Source organism: Hippichthys cyanospilos, chromosome 1 (assembly GCF_059441005.1).
Source record: "Hippichthys cyanospilos isolate Australia breed blue-spotted pipefish chromosome 1, RoL_Hcya_1.0, whole genome shotgun sequence".
Classification (NCBI taxonomy): Eukaryota; Metazoa; Chordata; class Actinopteri; order Syngnathiformes; family Syngnathidae; genus Hippichthys; species Hippichthys cyanospilos.
In genome coordinates, this window is record NC_142369.1 from 33,705,675 (window position 1) to 33,731,698 (window position 26,024).

General features: G+C 38.5%; 1 protein-coding gene across 4 annotated transcripts in view; it reads left to right on the forward strand.

Annotated features, from left to right (window-relative positions):
- The first annotated feature begins 347 nt into the window (after positions 1 to 347).
- LOC148430179 (NMDA receptor synaptonuclear signaling and neuronal migration factor-like) overlaps positions 348 to 26,024 on the forward strand; it is a 42,197-nt gene continuing 16,520 nt past the window's right edge. Inside the window, exons 1-9 of one of the 4 annotated variants that reach the window (XM_088434263.1) lie at positions 348 to 513; positions 11,003 to 11,064; positions 12,814 to 13,563; positions 16,313 to 16,385; positions 17,003 to 17,008; positions 20,203 to 20,271; positions 23,290 to 23,342; positions 24,959 to 25,048; positions 25,797 to 25,924. In XM_088434263.1, coding sequence (XP_088290389.1) covers positions 404 to 513; positions 11,003 to 11,064; positions 12,814 to 13,563; positions 16,313 to 16,385; positions 17,003 to 17,008; positions 20,203 to 20,271; positions 23,290 to 23,342; positions 24,959 to 25,048; positions 25,797 to 25,924 — 1,341 coding nt within the window. In that variant the 5' untranslated portion in view covers positions 348 to 403. Of the gene's footprint in view, positions 514 to 551; positions 560 to 11,002; positions 11,065 to 12,813; positions 13,564 to 16,312; positions 16,386 to 17,002; positions 17,009 to 20,202; positions 20,272 to 23,289; positions 23,343 to 24,958; positions 25,049 to 25,796; positions 25,925 to 26,024 lie in introns of those variants that run through there. The other 3 variants (XM_088434246.1, XM_088434254.1, XM_088434272.1) reach the window with 3 other exon arrangements.

Consider the following 26,024-nt stretch of genomic DNA (forward strand, 5'->3'; position numbering starts at 1 on the left):
ACCACATCATGGCATGATAACATTTTGGTGGGGCTAAAGTCCCTATCTTTTGAGGGGGCGAGGCCCTGTTTTAATAGGCCTAACGACACCACTTGAGTGAATCCTCTTGAGCTTCTGCCCAGTCTAAATTTATGCACGTGCGCAAGAGATGGGCGTGTCGCTCTTCCATATATGGTCGTTACTTCCTTTCTGGACTCGTGGCTGGCTGAGTGCAGCGCTGAGCATCACGTCTCTCACACACGGCTCCACTCCGGGTGTGCAGCACAACCTCTGCTAGTATACGTCATTGTGTCAAATATGAAAACTTAAAATTGTGTTTTTTTCCGTCCTTTTTTTTTTTTTTTTTAGTCTTTCTTCTTCCTGTTTCAAAATCTGGTTAATTTCTTTCGTCGGTCATTGTGGAATGGTCCGCGCTTTCTCTCCGGTTCGCATCCGCTTCAGCATGGGAACCGCGGCGTCCAAAAGGAAGAATCAGAGGAGTGATGCGATAACATCCGTGGCCGCAAAAGTTCGGTGAGTAGCTGCAGTCGTAGCTCCGTCCACGGGGAAAGAAAATGAGGTACGACACACAAACTGAAGCAGAACGCGTGTGAGCGTGAAAGTAAATATGAACACATTGTGATAGCGGCTATAGAATGGAATAGGCATGTCCCTTGTACAGTATAATTTAGCAGAGACTCGAGGAGCCGTCTTCAATTTCAAATACGTAGAATAATGTCTAGCAGAGTAGGATTGGATTTCATCAGTGGAAGAGGGTTAGACTTTTAACGCAAGTTGAGTTAAAAAAACAAAACAAAACAATAACGTTAGCTGACACAACATTTACCAAAATTACATACTACATTCTGAGAAACAGATTCAGTTACATTTGTTGGTAAAAGTTTATGAGCAATTGTGTTACACTTCTACCAAAAGTGTGTGTGTGTGTGTGTGTGTTTTTTTAAACAAAGCATTTGGGCTTGATTATTGTACCTTGTAATTGAAGATTAAATAAGAGAGAAGCCAGTTACCGATTCAAAGACAATTTATATTTGTTTCTTTGTATGTATTGTAAATCGTAACATGCAAGAGTTTTATTTTTTATATTTTTTTACTGACATACGCAATATACTCGTTGGTGTGAGTAGGCTTGAACTAATTGCAATAGCATTTCACTTTGAATTGATGCGGACTCCCACAAAAGGTCACAGTGTCAGATCAGTGTGTTCTCTGTTGAAAAGCTGCATCTAATGCTGTTTGATTTGTCAACTCACAACCAGTCTAGAGAAGCCTTCAATCTGTCATGCATGTCGCTTCGCTCCATTTTAATTCAGTTAATCTCTCAACAGCATGACCAGTTGGTTGAACAAATAACATTCACCTCTGCCTCTGTCTATTGTAAGTTTTTTTTCCAAAACTTAATTAAATGCGTCACACAGACACAGCCCTTGTGTTAGACATGTGATCTTCAACTAATAATGTTACATTCCATAAGTGTATTTTCCTTTCCATTTAAAAATGGAAGTGTTATGGCAACTAAATAATAATGGCTTCTTTGAATCCTCGTCAGTCTGAGTCAAGGCTTCTGGAGGATGTAAATTTATTGTTGCTGTGAATGGCAGTAGAAATGTTTTCAGAGAAATGTATTTTTCATTTATTTATTATTTTTGCTTCCCCATGTAAGGTTAGTGCTAGTGTACCAACCTGGAGGCAATTTAGAGATGAGGACATTTCAACAGAGGACAGTCACAGCAGGGTTTTAAACAGCCGACCCTTTAATCAATTGATCCACTCTGCAATCCAAACCACAGCCTCCCACTCACACATTCTTCTCAATTTGAACTGAATAAAACTGTAAAATACATAACACATTAAATGGAATCTATACTAAATATAATATGATGATTTTATATATTTTTTTTTTCTTCAGGGCAGTGATGGCAGATTTGTGTTGACCTATCAGCAGACAGACTAAACTAAAAGTGGAAAGTACTTTCAAGAAATACCAAAACAGTTAAAGGTTTTCAAACCTTGCTTGTTCACTCAAATTATGTGGAGAATTTTACTTAACAAGGGGATAGCAGCAAAAATAAATCAAATAGATGTTTTTGTACCTTGCATTATGTATTGTACCTCATGGCTAAGTAGAAAAACACAATGTTTCTGGTGAAGTCAAGTTTAAAATAACTAATTTATAAAAATGTACTTTCTCCTTATTAAATATATTTTTTTGAAGACTAGTCAGCACAGTTGTCTCATTGTAAGGTTGTGGGTTCAAATCCGTGTTTCAACTTTGCTGTGTTTAGCTTATAAATCCATGTTTGTATTTCTACTCTTGGATCACCTGGTTTCTTTCATATTCCTAAAGAGTGCATGGTAGGACTATGTGAGTAAAGACTCACATTACTCGTTGGTGTTCTCTCAGTATTTACAGCTCATGTTATAGCTACGAAGCAAGGCATTCCACAAACTCAATATTCTGTCAAAATGTTAGGGCACCTAAAGGTGTTTAAAAAAAAAAAAAAAAAATAAAAAAAAAAATATATATATATATATATATATATATATATATATATATATATATATATATATATATATATATATACACACACACACACACATTTGGGACAGTAAATGTTTGAGTTCTGGTGGAATAGATCATTGTAATTTGGGGATCTTCTATTTTCCCACTTGGGGTCAAATACTCATTATGTTACTCAATATTATAGCAATGGAAGGATTAAGCTGATGACAATGTAATGGAAAACCGACTGATTAAAAATAGTTTTTTTTTAATGAGCGCTTTTAACAAGATATTTTTGTCTAATATTACAAAAAATAATTTTTGAATAGCAAAAAAACGTTTATTTATTGACGTTATTTTGGCAACCACGTCCCTCTACGCGGAGCAGATTTTCCACAAAGCGTATCTTCCAGAATTTCTTTACGAATGGACAACATGGTGGACAAACTATTGCTTATGGAAGTTCGCCTCAACTCATGGCGAGCACCACGTTGGGGAGAGATGAGGAGTCCATTTAAAAACGTTTCGAAGAATTTAGATTGTTTGAATCTACTAGGATTCTCTACCTCTGTTATAGAGTACTGTTGTTTGTATGTTGTAGAGTCCATTTACTGCCATCTATAGTATGGGAGAATATTATCTGACTGCAAGTGAAAGCCGCTCTGAGTATAACGTGCTGCAAAATGTGTGGCGGCGTATCAAGTATAAACCGAGCTAGAGTTTTGCTGCAGGCTTGTTTTCACTGTAGTGACTCTCAGTGCAATGCAAATGCAGAAAAACAACATTTTGTATCATGCAACAGTTTGGTTTCCGTTTTGTGAGGAACTAAGAAAGAGGGAAAGCTTTCAATGCCTGGATTTTTTTTCACACTGGGGGATTTTTTTGCGCATGCAGGTTTGTAGTTGAGGAGTCTTACTGTATATAACACACAGCTCCTTGGAAAATTTTAGTTTGGCATTGGATTCAGGATTCAGCAGTGTTTGGGGTAGCTAAAACTTTAAAAAAGCCCCATCTGTTTCACTTCTTCCTTTGCAAATATCCCATCTGATATAATGCCATCGCTGTTACCAATCTCTAGCAGAATAAGAACTTCTTAGGTTGAAACTTGTTATGAATAAACCTGGGGACAAGTAAGGAGAGTGGACTCCAAACAGAAATGTCATCCGAATAGGGTTCAAAAACGTTTAATAACAAAAAGCGCACGTCAAACGTGGAGGGAAAAACGCACAAAAATGCTAATAGGCAAAGTACATCTGAAAATGAGACGTGAATCGTCTAGAACAAAAAGATACACACTAACAAGGCAGAGAGGAGATGTAGTCAGCAGGAGAACGACAATGTAGCAACTAAGGAAATCAAACCACGAGGTAGAAAAACTCGGGACATTAAAGTACAAACCAAAAGGCGAGAGCACTGACAATCGCTGAAAAAACACTGGCCAGGAAACTTGGAAAGCAATGCTGCAGATAACGAGGAAAAACCTAGCGTCGTTCTCCAGCTCCCCCTTGTGTGTGGAGAGAGAACGCTACCTTGAATGAAAACAAAACACAAGCAAAATGAGCAGAAGACGCGAGAAAGCTACCACGTTCAATTGAGGCTGATGCAGGTCATGTGAGCAAATAGAGAATTACATCTCTGTTAAGATCTGATGTCAGTTGACTGACACACACTGTGAATGTGAAGATGTTGTCAATGGGGTTGGTTCAATTCACTACTATTCACAGCTATAACACAGCCGACCGACTTTACCAGAAATGTATTTGTAGTTGCTCCGTTTTTTACTCCTTGTTTCAAAAATCAAAACTCCAAAACAACATTTATTTTTTTCATTGGCCATTGGTCAGGAAATGCAAGATAGAAGTTTTTTAATTCCCTAATTAAAGATTTTTTTTTTTTAATAAATTCTACCTCAGCAATACTTGTAGTGTATGTGACAGATGGAATTTAGACAAATGTTAATGAAACTGTCTTCTATAGTTGTAGGGCATCAGGGCATTAAGCATTGTAGGGCCGTTGAAAATCATCTAAAGTATGATAATGCCATCCAATGATCATGATTGGTAATTGCACTTTCATCCTCTGAATTCCCTCAGATGTGGGATAATAAACATGGCGTGGGATAATAAACATGGCTTTGTTTTTGTGTTACATTGCTTTGACAAGAAAAACCAATAAAGTCCAGTACCCTCCAGGCTGACTTTGAACATTTAAGTATTAAAACACAACAAACCGCTAAGCATTTGGATGAAGGGCAAACAAAATTAATTGTCTAGTGACATTGTATTCTTGACAATAAAAACCCATAAAGTCCAGTAGACTACACGCTGACTTTGAACATGGCGTTGCTTTGTCCTCCCTGAACTGGGCTGTGAGCACGTTGACATGTTGACTTTGTTTTTGTGTTACACTTATATTACTGTGTTGTATTTCAATTGCAGCGTAACTGTAGAACAACAGACGTGGTGTGAACTTTAGGTACACAAACAGAAAAAAGAAATAGTATGAGTGCAGAAAGAAGTAGACGTCGAACCTTAAATGTTTGCGGAAGGTTGGGCAAAAATACACAGGCTGACTGACAATTACAATTTTGTCTGTCTTGCAAAAATGACGAAGAGGGGGAATGTCGGACCAGCAAAAAATTTAAGCTGCCCACCTCTGGGAGTTTGCATGCTATCCCCTTGCTTGTGTGATTTTTCTCCGGGGACTCCGCACTTTGTCCCACATTAAAAAAAACGTGCAGTGTAGGTATACTGGACATTCCAAATTGCCCATAGGTGATTTTGTGAGTGATTGTTTGTCTGTATGTGCTTTGCGATTGATTAGTGAACAGTTTAGGGTATACGACTGCCCGGAGGTAGCTGCGATAGGCGCCGTCTCCGCTGCACTCCTTGTGAGGTTAAGCGACAAAGATAATGGAGGGCTGAATACCTATATAATAATGTAATAATATATAGGACTTGCTTATCTGATATATATATATATATATATATATATATATATATATATATATATATATATATATATATATATATATATATATATATAAGATATACAGTGGGCCCCCGGGTATGAACTTAATCCGTTCAGCGGCTACGCTCGTAACTCGAACTGCTCGTATGACGGGCAATCCAAACCTATGTTAATTCGTGAATGCGTGCAACGCGTGCAAAAACCTTAGGTAAAAACATCACGACTTTATACACATATTAAAAATGAGTAACATAATCTACTGTACAGTTAAATTAAATAACATATACAAAGGAAAAATGACATTTACCTTTGGAGCGACGTGACTTGAGCTGGGTGGAGGCGGAGGGGAGCAGAGACCAACACGCTAAGTTAACACAGTTACGCTGATATGCTATTGCTCTTACAATGTCACAGTCACTGTTTCAGTCACGGTGTCAGTCACGGAGATGCTAAAACATATCACCGGCGATTTCCTTCTCTTTAATCCATAATAGAAGAAGCCTCTCCATTTTGTTGTCGAGCGAGGTCCGTACCCCGGCAAGGAAAGCCTTGCCCTTAGAAGATTGCCGAGCGGTTCCGTCCATAGTCACGAGCAAGGTTAACTATGCGTGTGCCTCCCTCCTTTTTTTTTTAATTATCTCCTGCTTGGTTTCTATTGTCATCATCCTCTTACTTCTTCCTTTACCTCTACTAGCAATTTTAGAAGCTATGTCTAACAGATAAAGTTTGCAAAGTCTTCACAACATTCCTTCCTTCTGTTTTTCACTCATTTTCTCTTCTTCCTTCCATCCCGACCAGCTGTGCCATCAAGCTAGATAAAGGCGTTCGGCCAATAGCATATCAGCATTTCTGTGATTGACGTGACGCCGGCCAATAGCATCTCCGTGAGTGAGACCGGGTGACCTTAATCAACCAATAGCATATGGCATCTCCGTGACTGACTCCGTGACTGACACCGTGACTGAGACAGTGACTGTGTGTTGTAAGAGCAATAGCGTTCACGTTACTGTCTCAAGCGTCACCTGCTGATTTTGTTGACGCAGCTAAGCGAAAATATATTCGCATACACAATGGCCGGCATGTCGGATTGTTCGTAAGCCGAAAGGTTTGCTTGTAAGTGAGGGACAAAAATCTCCGTGGTCCATGCTCGTAAATCGAATTGTTCGTAAAACAGGGTGTTCGTTAACCGGGGGCCGACTGTATATATATATATATATATATATATATATATATATATATATAAATATATATATATATATATATATATATATATATATATATATATATATATATATATATATATATATATATATATATATATTTTGTATGTGGTGGGGTATTTTTACATTAAATAGGATTCCACTGTACTTTTACGTTTCAGGTCCCTTTACAGCTTCTTGTGTCTCATGCATTCATATATAGTATGATTGTATGAAAGCATAACCCCTCCCCCAAGCACAAAAGCTCCTCATATAATGTGCACAAACACAAAACTGTTCAATTCAAAAATTCCTGTCCCTTCTTTCATACCACCAAGGCTCCTATATTTGCCCCTCCAGCGCAGTGCCATTGCTCGTTAATGTCTCCCACTGAGAGGCATCCATACTCTACACTAGTCAGCATATATATATATATATATATATATATATATATATATATATATATATATATATATATATATATATATATACTTATCTGTCTCCTCCGCAATCGTGTTTGAGCATCAACCAAGCAATAATACAAGCACTTCCTGGATCATTGTATTCTCCTGTAGAATCTCTTACTTGTTTAATACAAATTCCTTGCTTTTTTTCCTATCATCACCCCACTTCCCACTCTGTGCTTACATTCTATTTTGGTCTTATAGATGCTTGTCACCATATTTCTTGTGCTCCCTCCTCCCCCTCGCTCATGTCACATGGCTGAAAACATGCAGTAGAAAAAAAATCCAAAAGCACATGGCAGAGCTGCTGATGGTGCAGCTGCACTCAGCCATAGTGAGATGAGGCATATTCGGACAATTTCATCACACTAGCATAGTAGCATATATACATTACTGTATTTTCTCATTTTTATATGTGCCACTCACCAAGGACTCAGAGCTAAAAAAGGAAGGAAAACTCATCGCAATGTGATACAGTTGCACAGACCAAGTGATTTTGGTTCAAACAAAGTTCACCGCTATATTTCATCACCTAATTTATGTGGTCCAATTTAAGTGTTAAAACTGAAGTAAATAGAGATAAATTATGATCAAATCTGTCATTTACAACAAACCACTACGCATCTGGACAAAGTGCAAACAAAATCGGTTGTCTAGTGACACTGTATTCTTGACAAGAAAAACCCATAAAGTCCAGTAGACTACATGCTGACTTTGAACATCGCATTGCTTTGTCCTCCCTGAACTGGGTTGTGAGCATGTTGACATCACTCCCTTCCAAGTGTAGCATATGGATTTTTTATAAGAAGTGCTCTGTCATGCAGATAGATTAAGGATGATTGCATTTTCTTCCTCATGTCCTACCCACTTCTCCCCTCGATTCATCCAAGCAGGGAGAGGAATCTTCACAGGAAACGCTGCCGTTGCACGTGCAGCCTCATATTTAATTACTTAGAGTGTCATAGCGAGAAGGCATATAGGGTACGGGTACATCAACACAGCTATTTCACTTTACTGAAGCCCCAGGAGATTTATGTTTGTTTCCAGACAACCTGCTGTACAGTGTAACCTATTTATTTTGTGTGAAAAAATTACCTTTTGGAATACCAACTTTATACAGATATGTTTGGCCTTCTCGATTTGCAGCATATGTACCATCGGAAGTATAGGCAGGTCAATGTAGAATCTAGAGATTTTAAGTCATTTCAAGATACAGTAAAACCATCTCACATGTCTGAGATTGCAGTTCTTATTTTTTGCAAGCGTTGTTAATTTGGTATTATTATTGTCGTTTGCTGGCATTTTGCAGCATTGTTTTCAGTTGAAACCCTGCACGCTATTGATTCAGCAATTCACGCATTTTGGCAGATGCTAGTTAGTGGATTTGTTCTTGTCAGTAATTGGTAGTAGACTAGCGCGCTGTTAGCCTTGCTGATCACTTCAGAGTTTCCTGATATTTGTTGTGCACCACATTTCTGACAACAGCATCGAGGTTGCCAGCCAAGAAAGACAGCCAGCCACCAACTACCCATTAATCGTCATATTTGCTGGTGTACGTACCTATTTTTAAATCGATTGTATAATATTTTGTTATTCCTTGATTCCTGCCCTCCCCTTATGAATTTTAAAGGCATTTTTTTTTAAATATACTTTAAAAATGTGTTAAACTATCTTTATCTTGGAGACACGTTTCATTATACATGCTATCACAATCAGAAAGGGATCCCAGGAGCATGCATGGAAATGTAAGACTGGAGAACTGCAGGAAGCAGGTGGCAGATAGGTGACAGTGGCTGACTTGATGTGGAGGCTTGGGAGACAGGTAGACAGAACAAAATTGGGGAAGAGAGTCCGATCGAGGAAAGGTAAAATCATGGTCAGGTAAGAAAAGCAGGTCTTTTCTTAATGAGGAAGGGCCAGAATCCATGCAGGGAGAAGAGGACAGCAGCCGTTCGGGTAGTCAGGGGCAGGCACGGGCAGAAATATGGGCATGCAGAACTGGATTGAACGCTAGAAATCTTGGCATGAAGGCAAGACGATCTGGTGGGGACAGTTTGGCCAATATCCAGGGGAAATAACTGGTTGCACCTGGTGGTGATGTGCTGAATTTAATGGAATGTGAAGATTGATATTGACTTGTACTGTAGTTGATCTGGCATCTGTTGCATAGTGAGCTGAAAGCAACTGGCACCAAGAACATTTTCAGGAGCCAAAGAGTGATCTTAAAAAAAAAAAAAAAAAGCAGGACAAAAAGACGCATGGGATTTCATCTGCTGTTGAGATTACCACAGAATTTTATGCTTACATAATACTTACAGAACCTTATTCACGAGCTGAGTCCGTCATTGGAACTGTTTCCTTGACTTCCAGACTAACAGACCACAGAATGTAAGGAACTACAGAATGTAAGGAGCTACAGCACTGTTTTCTCATCCATCACCCTCCCATTCACATTTCTGACCTATGACTGCACTGCATACTGTATTTCCCACTTTGCTTGATGGTTAAGTTTGCATATGGCAGCACTAGTGGGATGCATCTCCCACGAGGAGTGTAAAAGAGAGGAGGTAGACTATGTGGTGGACTCTTGCAAAAATAATCTTTGCATCAATTTTAAGAAAACCAAGGATGCATTCCTGCATGTCTTCTTTCTTCTTCTATTTAAGGATGAAGACCTTGTTAATATCATGCAACTCAATTCATTCTACTTGCATTTTTTTCTAATGCATCCACACCTCGCCGCATTTGCATCTTTGCAACCAATCCGTGAAAAAGCATCTGTATTTGTATTATTATTTTATTCATGTCAGAGGCCTCAGTAGGCTAACTCAAGCTTTCTATTTGGTGTCACAGGTGAAAATACACTATATGTCAGAATTACAACATTTTTAAAGGGCCTCTTCTTTCTCTCACAACAGACAAAAATGTTTCAACATTATGAGTCAATCAGGTGGCTGGTGTTTAAAACTAAATGTCATAATTGGTCTCAGTTCAGCACCTGTAAACGAACATATAAACTCAACAGCTACTTCAACAACTAAATTTTCACTCGGTTTTGGCCCATATTTGAACCTGTTCTTGAAGCTGTGTTGTATACTTCTCAGTCCCCACAACCCACAATTACATTGTCGTACATAATTTATTTCACTCTGATGGCTGTGTGTGGGGGTGTGTGTGCTTGTGTGTGTGTGTGCATTCCTGCGTGTGTGTTTGTGTGTGCATGCAATGTTCTGCTGTGTATGTGAGATGCAGTATGTGCCTTATTGCCACTTTGTGTCTATATTTTCAAACGCCAGCGAATGGGCAAAAAGGAAATATGGAGGTTGTTGTTCTTTTTGCTTTTCATCAAATTCATCACCCGCATAGCCTGGCACACATCCCCACCTACCTGGGTGAAATGCATTGACTTTATATGGAATCATACCGTGAGAAACATTCAACTTGCGGTCGGTCTGACCTTAGGAAATACAGTAGCCTCATACAAATCCTGCATGGCTCACAAATTCTCAGAAGAAAAAATAAAATGGATGCCAGGGCACACATCTTCTGAGCAGTCAACTTTTAGAAATAACCTTACCCCCTAAACTCCTCCACCAAATCCCTAACCCTTTCCTTTCATTGGCTACCTCTATCCACTCTTCCCAACTTTAAGTTACTAAATCATCAGATGTTTTGAAGCTTCAGAAATTTTAATAAAGTCTGGAAGAAGAAGAGATGCTGTTGTAGTTTGCTGAAGAAACCTCAGTTGCTTTGTGAGGTCAACATGCAGTTTCTTGTCAGGGGCTGAGGACTAGCATTGTTGTTGCCTGAGGACATACCCAGGGTGCAGTTAATTTTATATCTGTCACTACTTACTGTGTCAACAGGACATCCAGAGCATTTGAAGAATACTTGTCCAATCCAAATTCAGAGAACTGCAACAGAGCAGGTAGGTGAGAACATCAACTCGTGTTTTCAACTTTTAATGGTGCCTTTATTTCAGTGACCTATGTTTCTCTACATGGCTCACCTACTTCAGTCCTTAAGGGCACCTTTCCAGCATGTTTTGGGTTCAACCTTTCGATGCACCAGATTCAGATATTAAGTTCATCAGAAAGCTCTGTGAAACCTTGATAACTATTCTGATCATTACACCAAAAACACGTGATAGGTGCCCTCGGGGAACAGGGTTGGTCACCCCATTATATAGACTGAAATCTTTGAAATGCTCACCTTTTAATTCATTGATCTTAAAGGACTTAACACGGATCCTATTTTGAATGTGCATTTTACACAACTAATAGATATTAGATGAAAATGTCTAGGATGAGTGAAATGCTTGGTGCCAAGTCCACCTCAAGGCAGAGGTTGCGGATTCGCTTCTAGCTCCAGCTTTCCTGTATGGAATTTGCATGTTCTTCCTGTGCCTGTGTGGTTTTATTTAGGTATTCTATGTTCCTCCCACATTCCCAAAAGATGCATGGGCAGAACATATATTGGACACTCCAAATTGCCCTTGAGTGTGTTTTTGGGTGTGAATGATGGTTTATGTGTGCCCTGCAATTGGCTGGCAAAAAGCTTTTCTCTTTCCGGGTGGCTTGGCAAAATACAACTGAGAAGCACTGCATTAACTCATTCAATGCCAGGGATTTATTTTCACTTTTAAGAGTCAACATTCAATCCCAGACATTCAATCCCAGATACTCAAGTATCGATTTAATAATTAAGAATCTGGAAATGAATGTCCTTGTTTGTACTTAAGTATTGATTTAATACGGATGTCTCTGGAACTTAATGTATTTAATGTACAGACTCTTAAATAAAACCATGAAAATATGTCCCTGGCAATGAATGAGTTAAACCATGTTTTCTCATTTCTGCTTGCATTTGCTGTTTAAAAAAAAAACCCAAAAAACATCCAAAATATTGTGCAGATCGTTTCTATATTGGTCACAGGTTGAAGTGGACCACAGTAGGAATGCCCATATGAATTGAGCTGGCAGTGTTAAAACCCATTTTTGCCTGCCCCCCCTAAATTTTGAAAGCTAGCTGTCTTATCTCAACATATATTGCCTAATTTCAAAATATTGTATTTGATGACGCACACATACACACACACAGATTTGATCCAAGTTTGATCCAATTTGTACAGTACTGAACAAAATTATATGATGTCAAAATTTATGTCGTCTGGACCTTGGCGGTTGTTGAGTGTTGCAAGGGAGATAGCAGTCATCTGATTATTTTTGCATAAAAAAACAAACAAACAAAAAATCTGATCACCAGCTCAGATTGTTTTGAGTTTGAAATGGGGTCATTTTTGCTAGTTTTTTAAAGTATTTAAAATGCCATAACTTCCTTCAGTTTAACATATTGACAACATCTAAACACCGGGGTTTCTTTTTGTTTTACGGTATTTAGTGACAGTTTTCTGATAAAACTGATTTTTTAAATTTTTTGTCACATACCTAGGTCTTGTATATGGATGGTTAGAATCTTACAATGTTCTACAAATGAAAGGTCGACTGCATATTGCCTTTGATTTCCATTTTTACTTTTGAAATCCCACACTTTAATTTGAATTATCCATAAATAATCTGGACTTTAAATTGTAGTCCAAAGTTATTAAGTTTAGGTTTTCACCTGTAGTTCTGTAGTGACATTGACTTTCTTATTCTCCATTTTATTTTGTCTGTAGATGAGCTGTTGTCTGACAGCTTCCCTGCCCATAGCTGTGACTCTCCTGACATCAGTCACTTGCACAATAACAATTTGCCACCACAGAGCCACTCTTTGCCCATAGAGAAAATCTACAAGGCTGAGCACTCCAATCATTGCGGCCAGACACACGCTCAACCTCAAGCTATCACACTCAAAGCTCAGGCACCTTCTAAACGTAGACTCTCTGCTGAGCGAAGCCTCTCTACCGAGAACCCACCAAGTGCCAAAGACTCAGAGCTGAGTGTGACAGCAAGGCCGGCTAGAGTATACACGATCACAAAAGAGGTAGGAATGACTATGGGCCAAGGCAGTGAGGAAAGCCTGGAATTGGATGTGCTGAAAGGCAGCAAGGACGACCCACTTTCACAAGCACATTACTACAGCTCGTCTTGCGCCGATCAGCAGTTATCTGGACCAACCCGTGGTAGCCATAATCGTAGTAGCCATCACCGCAGTAACCATTACCATGGCCATCAGAATCGTGGGGGCCCTTTATCATCATCTCAGTCCCTGCAGAGCTCTGACAGTGCCAGTAACATCCGAGACTGGTCCATGAGGAAAGGGGGTTCAAGAGATGACAGCACTCCAGACTGTGTGGTCCGCATTCGTGCTCCGTGCCAAAGCCAGCGCTCCCTGGACCTGGATACCTCACCACGGGATAGGAGGAAGCACCTTAAGAAACTTGAGCGAATGTACAGTGAGGACAGGACATCTACTGATGACAGAGGTAATGAATGTTAGATGCCACCGTGGGTAAAATAATTACAATGTAGGTTCCATTTCCGGTTTTGCTTATTAATTTTGACATTGCAAGAAAATTGGCACCTATCCAAGTTAACTTAGTGCCAAAAATGCAATACGCTAACTTGGTTATTTTCCTCTTTTGCCGTTTTGTTGTTGATTTGGTGTTTGTAGGATTATGTTCTATTGCATGACCAGATTTTGGCTCGATTTCAGGTAATGGGAAAATGTCCATATTATACTTAACATGTTTGCATATAGAGGACATCAGTGGTGCGCCGTGACTTTCACATGTACGCTTTCTGTGGTGTTAGACTCTCGAATAAATAGCCCCCATGTGGACATGTACGCATTACCGGGCTAGACAGGCTATTTTCCGAAGTTTTTAAACATCAATAAACCTGCATCAGTCATTACAACTTTTCTTTATACGTGATACTGTCAAAACTTTAAATAATTCATAATAATTTAAAATAAATATCCATGACATTTTATGAAGTCAAAATTACAAATCACAGTTTAATATAAGAAGAACATCTTTTTGACGTATTTACGTGTGATTGCATTTGAACAAAATAAAATAACACCAACCTATTACGAATGAAACAATAAATAAAGGAAAGGCTTGCACTCACCAAAACAAACAGTGGTCACAATCGATCAGTCTTTTCAATACCTCCCGATTTTTCTTGACCTATTCATGTTCAAGCTTTCTCTGCGCACTGAGGTATACAGTCTATCCACTCGGGTGTTGCCAAAAGTTTTTTAAAAGCACCATAGCGCATTGAGGAGCTCTTTTTCCCTTCGAACTGAGATGTACAATACTGCATATCCACTCTGGTGTCCCAAGAAATTTTTAAAAGCACCGTAGCTCATTGAGGAGCTCTCTTTACCTTCGAACTGAGATGTACAATACTGTATATCCACTCAGGTCTCCTAAGAAGTTGTTAAAAGCACTGTAGAGTGTGTGTCCAGCCGTCCAGACGGTGTCTCGTTGCTGCCTTGGTTAAACAATTGAAATTTGCAAATCCAGTGTAGCTCCAAACATCAAATCGACCCTTTGCAAACAAAAGGCATTCCCAGCAAAATTATTTGCCTAGGGTTAGCCCGCAGTAGACCAGTCAGAAATATGGCGAAGTCCGGAAAGGTTAGCTATTAGCTACGCTACGCCTCTAGCCAACGCCGCCTAGCTTGCTTGTTGAGCATTCCACCGCCTTCCTGCAGTGAGCATCCACTCACGTCACGATCAATCTGAGGCCTCTAGATGGCGATCTTATGACCCGGTTGGCTATTGCAGCTGCTTATTAAATTATACGTGGCGCTCACATAGCCATCTGCGCTTGCGCAGAAGCCCGCACCGTATTGATGCGAATACCCTGGCTTCTGGCTAAGGCAGATTTCACCCAACATAGCGACACAAGTTAGCTGAATTCCAATTGACTAAAAAGTCCAACTTAAAACTACAGCACTCAGAAGAGCGTAACTAAATAGATATAATATGACACGAAAAGCACAGAATATGGAGAATTATTTTATAGATATTATATGTAATATATATTTAGTAAAAATGAATTTGAAATGAAATTGACTTTTATATTGTTATAGTTTATTATGATATGATGTCAGGTTATGTCAGGCCTTGCTGACCTTGACGGTCCACCACTGGAGTACATTGCCTGAGTATATAACACACCAAAAGTATTTGTATTACTCTGCTAAAAATAGCCCACTATTTTTATTGGGGGTTTTTTTTGCATTCTTTAGAAGGCCCCCTGTTAGTATAATTGTCTGAACTTTCAATTTTAACATAAAGTGTAATTAACTTTCACAGTCTGAGATGTCCAGTAACTCTATCGTTTATTGCCATTTCTTTTCTGTGAGTATTCACGGTCTGAGCTTGGAGTGAGCTTTTTCCACATTCTTTTAAAGTCAGACTTTGAAGGCTTATAAGGTTGTAAGCCTTTAAAAAATAAACTAGCTTGAATCTATTATTCAGCTGTATTTAGAAACCATGTAGACAGTAACAAAGTGCCCTAGTAGTTACCAGTCTGCCTCCAAATTTTGACTTAATTGATGCCTAATAAATCATGACAGCTTAATCCGTATGTTACTTCTAATGTTTGTCTTCAGAGTTGGGCTGTCCCTCAAGATAGACGGGTTGCCCGTTAATCCGTCATTAACGAATGCCAGTTTTGTCCGCATATGATAAATGACTATAAATCTAAAATGGTAACTACGCACTAACGGAAAGTTTTTGTTCATGCGTCCTTATAATCCTCAGATTCCTCATTCACCAGCACTGTTTTACTGACAGATGACAAATGATGGACCAGCAACTCGTGGTGAAAAGTGATGATGGAATTAGAAGCATGAGTTAAATAAAACAACGGTCTGATGATTACATTTTGTTTATCACCTATGAATGATAAATGCTCACCGCTGTTCTCAGTTTGGTATACGTAAATCAAGGTTGCGTCCCACCTCTCCCAAGAGTCAGCTGAAATAGTTGTCAAGCAAAATAAAAAAATGTCTGGATAGATGTGTTTACATTTCCACAATCATATATTACGATATATGGTCCCAGGATTGCGTCTTTGATAAAGTCATTATTGGAACGGCGGATTATATACTACCTAAAATCACTGTAGAATAACTGCTTAATTCATGTGATAGCCTGATACACTTCAGGACAACTAATTTGTGACTGTTTTACCTTCTAATTTTTGTGATTACAGAAGACAGTTCTAATAGCTGGTTTCCCAAAGAGAATATGTTCAGCTTTCAGACAGCAACGACCACCATGCAGGCGTAAGTACAACACATCATCGGCCGTTCTTCTCCGTTATTGTATGTAATTATCTAAGTTCATGTCAGGTCTGTCAGTAAAGAAGACAAAAGAAATTCCGTATCAGAATTCACTCTACATGCTATATTTCAGTTACTGTGTAAATATTTGGAGCAATTACTGAACTAAACAGACACATTACTTGTTGCTTTCATTTTTCATGGTTGAACTCAAAGATCTAACTGTTTTTCTATGCACAAAAACGACTATTTCTAGTTCACAAATCTATGTAAATCAGTATTATTGAGCACTTTTCTTTTGTCGGGAACCAGTGATTAAACAGAAAGATTATTGCACAGGGGTTAAAAATGTTCAGCTTTTGTTTTCGATACATTTACTCGTAATATTTGAAATTATGATCACATGCCATTTGCTTAATTTGGGACTTCAGCATCTATATGAAAGATCAGGTATTTGCTGCAAAGACCCTTCTGTTATTCACAAGGGTCATGGGGCAAAAATATTTGAGCAATTTCATGGATGTCTGTTGAGTATTCGGCTTGGCATCCGGCTAACGTACCTTTTATCTTGTCTTCTTCCACTGCTTTCCCTGTGGCCGGTTTCCAAATCACGACTGTAGAATATCGTGAGTAATTCCTTCACCCACCCACGCTCCACATATATGGCATCCTGTTTGTTTCTCCAAGTCAAGTAACACATCTTGAGTCTTTAATTTTCCCCTCTCCATGTGTTCCCCATGTACACCTGTCCTATTTGGTTCACTGTGTTCACAATTTACCCACATTGTTTACCGGAACGGGTATTACTTACGTCATCATTAGTACTTAAAAAAGGTGCGCAATAACTCTGGGGGCCGGTGAGTTTTGGACCTGGGCCTTCAGAGGGTGTTTATTAACCATATTCATCACTTAATAACGCTATCATGTCACAAAATAGTTTTAAAAATGTGATGAAACTGGCTTGGTTCTCATTATCTATCCACATTTCAAAGAGGGCAATGTGTGGCACAAGTCTACCTCTTGTATAATTCGACCCCCTGTTTTTATTTCAAAATGTGTGAAAAACACGAGTTTAAGTCTACCCTTGACTTGGGTGGTTACACAGATCATGACTGTCCGATTAAAACACATAGTGTGTGTTATTAAAATGATGAAATTACGGTACTTTTAGACACATTTCTTCATCTTATATCGAATGACATACCGTTGCGGTAATGGGAGTGAGGGGGTAGAAACTAATGTTGCAACAATAAAACGATTTGAAATGCTTTATTTTTTGACACAACATATGAATATGAATTTGTCGACAAACCTTAAAAGTCATCATCACTATCTGACACACCAAATAGCTTCTCCCATTTAAATCCCGTACATCCTCTCCCTCCTGCACGTCATTTGCGCAAACATCCTCGCTACTCTTACACGGGTCGTGATCTTGGGACCCATCCAATTTGTTTGAAATGGAGCTCCCCAGAAATGCTTTGCTGAAGCCTTCTTTACCCAAGTGACGAATGTGGGGAGATCAGAGCTTTGATTGGTTGCTCTTTGCTATGTTTCTCCTTCCACCTGCTGACATTCATGCGTGCCATGCCACTGCCCTTGCATTTTTGTCTTGAACGGACAAGTCAAGCAATATTTTCTCTTTCATAATGGGTCAAAGTCCACCGGAAAAATTATCCACGCAGCCTCGTTGTTGACAAGGTGCTTGACGAAAAGTGCATTTGAAACTGCATACATGGGCTAAAACGGATGCATCCTATATCGAATTAGAGGTATATATAATCATTTTAAGCATTGTAAATGACATATTACTTATTTCACATTTAAATGAATGTTATTGAAACACAGATATATAGAGAAAATTGTTCTGTTTTTGAGTTATGCTGGTATACTGTAAGTCGACCCCTCGCCCAGTATGGGGTTTGAAAATGAGAAAGAAAACTGACTTGTACACAGAGAAATACGGTTCTCTAAAAGTTCGCATAACAAGATTTTCCAGCCAGCAAGTGTTGTTTGACCTAACCCCATGAAGTCAAGCTTTCTTGAAAACTTGAAAGTGAATTTTGAATAATGGTCTGATACCGTCCTGTATTCTAAATCAAGCTTTAATGGACACACAGCTCAACCAATCAGAAGCTATATGCAGCTGAACCAATTAGAGGATGTTGGAATTCACGGTGGTGGAGAGAGGTGCATCTAAAATCTGATTGGCTAAAAGAAGACCCAGCGATTTCACTGGTGTGTGTGTTTGTGTGTGCGGTCAATGACTGCATTGGAGATTTTGATGACGCAAGGAAAATATGTGCATGGCAACGAATCATAGCTGAGGACTCTTTGGACAAAAAAAAGAACCCACAAACAACTGGGAGCAGATGCATGCTATGAAATGAAAGACAAGACAGTTAGAGATAAATTATTACAATTTCAGTAAGATGTATATGTCGGTCTGTGTTTCTGATAGTGTCTGGGCCTGCAAATAGGTTCTTAAAGGCCCTGCTTGATGACAAACCACTGAACAATGAAGCAAAAGAAATATAAATTCCATTATGTGCAGTATTACACAGCAAGGCTACTTTGCTATTTTGTGCTACTCTTTTTTTATCATTATATTTACTCAGTTCTGGTATAAAAATAATATGCAGCATTGATGCAGATCCAGAGCATGTCGTATTTTTACTTATCTTAAGAAAATATGAAAATATTTGGATATCTAGCTCACAAATACACAGAACAGGGTTAACCAAACACTATTAACATTGAAATAGTACTCATAAAGTGGCACTCTGGTGACAATTGTCTAATTGGTGCGGTATTCTTGTATGAAATATGAGACTTGCTTAACGAAAAGAGAAATCTATGCTATTCCTTGGATAAAAGAACGTGTATTCACAGGGTCGCCAGTGATACTATTCACAGACATTCATTTCTCGTCCTTCACTAATGCATTGGTGGCTATTGTCAGTCAAAACCTGACTGCAGGCTGTGACTTCATATTTGAAACACACTAGCGCTTGATTCTCATTATGGCTGACATCATGTCAGAGCCATTGGGGAGCATGACCATGCTCGCTGATCATGTTATACTTTTATTGAAATTGCTAGGATAGATTATCTCTTGTCAAAAGCTACAGGTCTATAATCTAATGAACCAGTGACTGGTAAACTAAGCAGTTCTGCTGCGATAATAACCTTGATAAGGAATGCTTGAAATTTAGACTTTTACGTAAACACGTTTCACCTTGCTCTGTGTTGTTTTCCTAGTGTGTGTGTGTGTGTGTTTCCGTATTATATTCTATGTAATGTGTATTCTGAAATAACTTGTGCAAATCCTTCAATAACTAAACCAAGGGTTTCCAAGTCCTCAAGAGTCCCTATCTAGCATGTTTTTGAAGTAAACCTCTTCCAATACACCGGATTCAAGTAATCAATATCTTTATCAGGCTTCTGCAAAGCTCGCTGATGAATCAGGTGTGTTGGAAGAGAGTTAAATAAAAGCAGGCTGGACAGGGACGCACCAAGCGAGAGACGAAGAGACCCCTGCTCTAAACACTTCAGTCACCTCTGCTAAACTTCAAATAAATCACTTTAACCCTTCTTCCCACAACATGAATAATATTATTAAGTCTGTCCTTATTTTGACATTTTAGGCAGTTATAATTCTCTCTTAAAGGCAAACGGATTACATTATTCAAGCTCACACTTTAACCCGTGGTTTTAGATTGAGTTCAGAGAGAATAAGTCACTCATACGGGTCAGGTCCCGTTAAAAGAGAAATTTGCACCGCCCTACGTACCCCCTTAACACTTTGACATTCTGGCAGGGCTTTCCGGGGCATTGCCGAGAAAAAGAGACGGAAAAGAGAGCAGGATGCAGCCACCGTGATCGAGAGGTACCATGTCCTGGCTTTCCTGTCCTGTCATGTGTAAAGCTAAACCGTCCGCTTAACAGCAAGAAAATCCTCTTCTCGCTAATAAAATATTGATTTTTCCCTTGGTCAAAAGGAATACTTGGGGATTTTTCCATGCTACCTAATGTATTAACACTGGCCACATCATTTTTAAAGAGGATGGTTTTCCAATATTTACTTCTTGTGTTATTGTTTTTCCCCCCCACGCAATTTAATTAGTATATGAAAACATAAATATAGCATTTTTTTTTCTTTTAATAAAAAAAAAAAAAAAACAACTTCTGGAATATATTACTTGTTGAAATATTATTTCCACCATGAACTACCACTTGGCATGTACATCCCATGGACCACGATACTTGTCCAAAAAACGTGCCAGAGAGGTGAAAAACAATTGCGCAAGACTTGTTGTAAGGCTGGGCAATTTGGTCAAAAAAAATAAAAACTTGATGCCAGGAACAAACTTCCGTCAGAACCAATTGCCACATTTTCTGCAGGTCAGTGAAGGATTTACCTTGACAAACTAAACTGAAAGAGTTAAAGCAACTTCACTAATTAAGCACAGGTGTCTCTCACAGGTTCCTCTCCCGAGAACACCTGATTCAAATAATTAGCTCATCAGCAAGCTCTGAAGGCTCTTAAAAGATATCCTAATCATTTGAATTAGGTGTGTTTGAAATGTAGACAATCAAAACATGCAGAAAACCAGCCTTCGAGGACTGGACTTTGATGTTGATGACCAGTGTTGGGAGCAATGCATTACAAAAGGAATGTATTTAGTGTAATGCATTACTTTTTGCTGTAACGAGGTAGTGTAATGCATTACACGCAAAAAAATAATATTTTAATCTGTAAAAATGAGACAATTGCTATTAACACTAGTCTAGTCTAGTTGTGGTCAATGTGTATCAAGATGAAGCATACAAAAACTCATGTTGAGCAATACTTCCAACACAATAACGATGATATTGGTTATCTGCTAAAATTAGCCCCCCGAAACTGTCTATTTTTGAAACGTCCGTGCCTAACCTAGCCGACTGAACTTGAATTTGAATATTAAAATTGAAATTATGGAATGCCCTAACAGTTTTTTCCTACAGCACAAACAATGTATAACTTTGCTGTGAAGCAACTTAATAATGGGATTACAATACAAAAAATAATTTGTATCTTGTCTTTAAACGTTTACAATACAATACAGATAAAATGATTTGTACTGTTTTCAGGCTTAAACCAATCTTCTATTGGATGTGTACTGAGTGGAATGAGCTACATTTAGAATGCCAAATTCATACTTCGAGTTATGTTGGTGAGAGTAATATACTGTAAAAATAATGCAATAGTAGTGTAATTCCTCACATTTCAAATACAGTAATATTGTAATGTAACTCATTACTTTAAAATGAGATTACTAAGTAATAAATAATGCATTACAGTTTTGAAGTAACTTGCCCAACACTGCCTATGACTTAATGCATGAAAAAAAAAGTAAACATATCATGTGTGTGTAGGGAAGTGGTCTTTCATTGTATTCAAAAGGTTTCTTGTGCGTACATGTGTGCCAGTGCCTGTTCAGACTTCCAAATACCATACTGAGATGTGCTTTTTTGCAAATGATACGTGCGCCAATATGCAAGACTTTTTTTATTCTAAGATCACAGTTGATACTTCGCTCACACATTAGCATGAATTTGACTCCAGCCTCAGTGTGTGAGTGTGAAATGATTTTAAAAGCTGTTGTCACTCAGTAAAAAGTGTTTGCTGACTGATCTCTGTTCCTCTCCTCTGAGTCATGCCTCTATTTTAGGCTCTGCATTTGCGACTCCCGCAATCAGCACTGACATGGAATACTTTTAACCTAAGGAGACTAGCAGCACAATGTATAAGAATCAAAATACTTATAACATTTAAAACACCATGATGGTAAGGAACCATCAGAATGTATTTGGTTTCAAAAATACTAAATTCGGATTCATCGTTTATGTTCTAACTCTATGGTCATACAGGAATATTTACATTTACTGAAGTAATAAACACTTATGATGAACATATATGACCATACTGTGTTTGCAATAATACAAAAGATTTTGATTACACATGCAGTTGGAACGTGTGTCAATAATTCACTTGAGAAGCAAGGATGTCAAAAAAATGCTTGTGTGCCATAGCATTTTTTTTAGCATTCTTAAATGACCAATGACCAACAAATACATTCAAGTGGAGCCTAATTTGCACAGCACTGAACAATCCTTTTCAGGCGTCCTGATGAATAATGAAGCACTTTCAGCCCCTTCATTGTTCCTTTTGTAAATCTCTTAAGGCAGACCCTCTGCTCCATATCTTGCTTCTCAGGTAGTTTCTTATTCAGTTCAAGTGTTGACTTTGATTGGGGGGGGAATTAAATCACCGACATGATTAGCAATCAGGTATTTACAGTACGTGCAGACCAATACCCAGCAAAGCACATTAAAACAAACACACAAAAAAAGAGAAAACGAAAGATTGCAATCAGTCAATTCAATTTTATTAGGATAGGGCAGGAGCAGGGAACTTCAGCTCCTCGGGGGCCATACCCTGCCTGCTTTTTATGTCTCAGGCTTCCAATACACCTGTGTCGAATATCAGCTCATCACTTATCTCTGTGGAGGCCTGAGTCGGGTGTTCAGAAAAAGCAATGCATCAAAACAGGAAGGACACAATTCTTAAGGAAGTAGCGTTCCCTACCCCTGATGTAGGGATTGTTGGATGGGAGCTTATTGGGTGACTTTCATAATGTAAAAAAGTGTGCTTCTTGTAAATATAAAACTGCCTGACAATGTGACTTTGTCTCAGTTTATGTCAAATCTTCATCTTTGCAGGACCAACATCAACTGCCGCATAACTTGATCATTACCTCTATTCATCTGTGTTTTCAAAAGTTTTTACAGTACTACTTTTTTTTCTCTAATTATGTTGCATCCTACTGACAGCTGTCGTTTTTTCTGTTCCCAATCATAATAGAAATTTCCGCAAACATCTTAGGATGGTGGGAAGCCGAAGGTTGAAGGTCCAGAGTAAGTTGGGGTGAAAGTGATGCTGTTATTTCATGTTCATTCATTATTCAACCATCCATACTGACATGTATTATGTTTAATATAGAGTAGGGGGTCTCATACTTTTTGGAGTCACGGATCCCTTTTAGAAACACAATTTTCCACAGACCCCCCCTTGCAAAAAAATAAAAAGTCAATAAAAACAACAACAACAAGCAAACAAATCATTTAAGCCAAACATAAGTGTCCATTTTATCCAACAACATATTCAATTTTACATTTTTTTCAGTCTACAAAATAAAAATTGCATGACTCCTTATAACAAACTGGGTCAATATCCCCCAAAAAGGTTGCTGCCAATTATTTAGTCAAAAACAGCATTATGAAATAAAATGCCACTTTAGCTTTGGTGGCTTCATCGCCTCGATAGTAAGTAACTGCATTTTTAAAAATATATTAAACTGGTTGAATTGATTGCTGTATTAAAGTCATGACTAGTTTCACAATTTAATATAAAATCAAATGAACACAAATATATATTTTTTTGATGAATCACCCAGTGTTCTTTCCTTCCTGGATGTTCCAATGGCTTCTATCTAGTTAGGCAGCGAACAGCAAATGAGTGTAAATCTTCTTGAATTGAGTAGTGTCAATAGTATAACTCTGGCTCATTTATATTGTAAAACTGTAAAGAAAAGGAAATACCCCAAACATAACTCAGGTAAGTCTCATATGCAAATGCCTTGCTAAACGTACATAACTCGTGTAGATTTAAATCAGGCATATGACTGAATTATAAATGAAACTCCTTTCAATACAAACCGTTAAATAGATGCAAATGAGTATGGTTATCTAAGCAAAACCTTTGCATATGCTAACATTTACCAAAAGGAAAAACCTTGCACAAACAAAAATGCTAACGAGTTAAACACATACAAGGCAACAGTATATAAAATGCCGAAGATAAAAACTAACACTAGCTTGCACGTTATCTCCAGTCACGAGTTGGACCAACAAATGACTAATTTTGACCATATTAGCTTAAATGACATAATTCCAACGAAGAAAACACAACTCAGCAACTGCTCTCCACCAGAAAATGCACTATAAACAGAAGCCAGAGGCGGTGCCAAAAAAACAAAGACTAAGCCAAACAAGGCACTAACTGTTAATAGATAAACTAAATCAGTCCGCAGACCCCGCTTTGAGAACCACTGGAAGAGAGTACATAAAGCGCAACTTTACTTTTTGTGTGGTGTATGGACTGAGCACAGCTGTGAAAAGCCCATTCCCGCCAATAAGTGACAACCTCCTTCCATTTTGCCTCTACCAAATTTGAAAATAGTCTGACAATAATTTGTGGGATTTCCTCTGATGGGGTATAATGGTAAAATGAAATAAAAATGTGAATAAGATGGATCAAAGTATATTTGTTCATGAGAGGCTAGGCACAATCAATCGCATCTATGACCCCATGCTGTGCTGACCTCGCTGTGGTCTCACATCTCTTTGCAGCACTCCAGCACATAATTATCTTACAAAGCACTGAATTCAATCATTTTTGAGCATCTTATCTTAGCCTGTGAAGATACATGTGAACTGTTAAGGTATAACTGTTTTTTCCTCTTAATCATCAGCCTTTGCCGATCGCAGAGCCAAGAGTTTCAGCCGCTCATGGAGTGACCCCACCCCTGTCAAGCCTGACTCACTGCATGACTCCAGAGACAGTGAGTCAGCACCCTCTCCATCATAATCGCCCATGGACTGGCAAAAAGAGCAATTATTCTATACTGCATGCAAACACGGGAAGAATATATTCAAATACTTCACAGGGACAATAAAAATATGCATACACACAAAAGATTCAGGCATGGCTTAAAAAGCAGCAGCGTGGACAGCAAAAATAAACTAAGGCTACGAACAGTGAGTCATATTTTTTCAACGGTAAAACCTCCATGATTACAATTCTTTTTTTAGGATTTCGTCTGGCATTCCATTGGCTCCATTCATTGGAAGGAGGAACAATTGAGTTTCCAGAGTTTTCAGGGTCACAGATATAGACCTCAAATGTTCCGGCAAAATTTTCAGTTCACAATTCTAAAATTGAGTGAGACCAAGGCAGAAATGTACATGGAAATATGCTAACGCTGACCCAAATAAAGAAATATATGCATTCTTTTTGCTTGTTACAATTGGTAGTTTTGCATTCTCTCCTCATTTGATCCCACATGGCTGCGCACTCATATTTTAATGTTTATTCCATCTGGTTAATTTGTATTATAGTTGCTCGCAACTGTCTGGGTTAATTAGGGAGGTTTTTGTGAGCTCATTAGGGAGGTTTTTGTGAGCTCCCACCCCCATTATTTCTAAATAAAATGACAGGAGTGGCACTTTTAAATGATGCATGTACTCCTTTATCCTGTTTATTTTATCCTTTCATCTCAGCCTTTGTTCCTGTGTATGTGTGTAAACCAGGTGGCGATCTCCAGACCTCGTCGGGGACCCTCAATGAAGGCTTGGAAGAGGATGCTGACTGGGCGGATGAAAGAGAAATGGAGCGAGTAGCCTGTGAAGGAGATGAGTTCATCCCACCTAAAATCATTGTAAGGATCTTAATTCACTCTTCAGCAATGTTGACATTGTAGGAGTATAATAGTCCATTTATATGTTTCATTGTATATTGGTCTCACCATGTTTATTTTC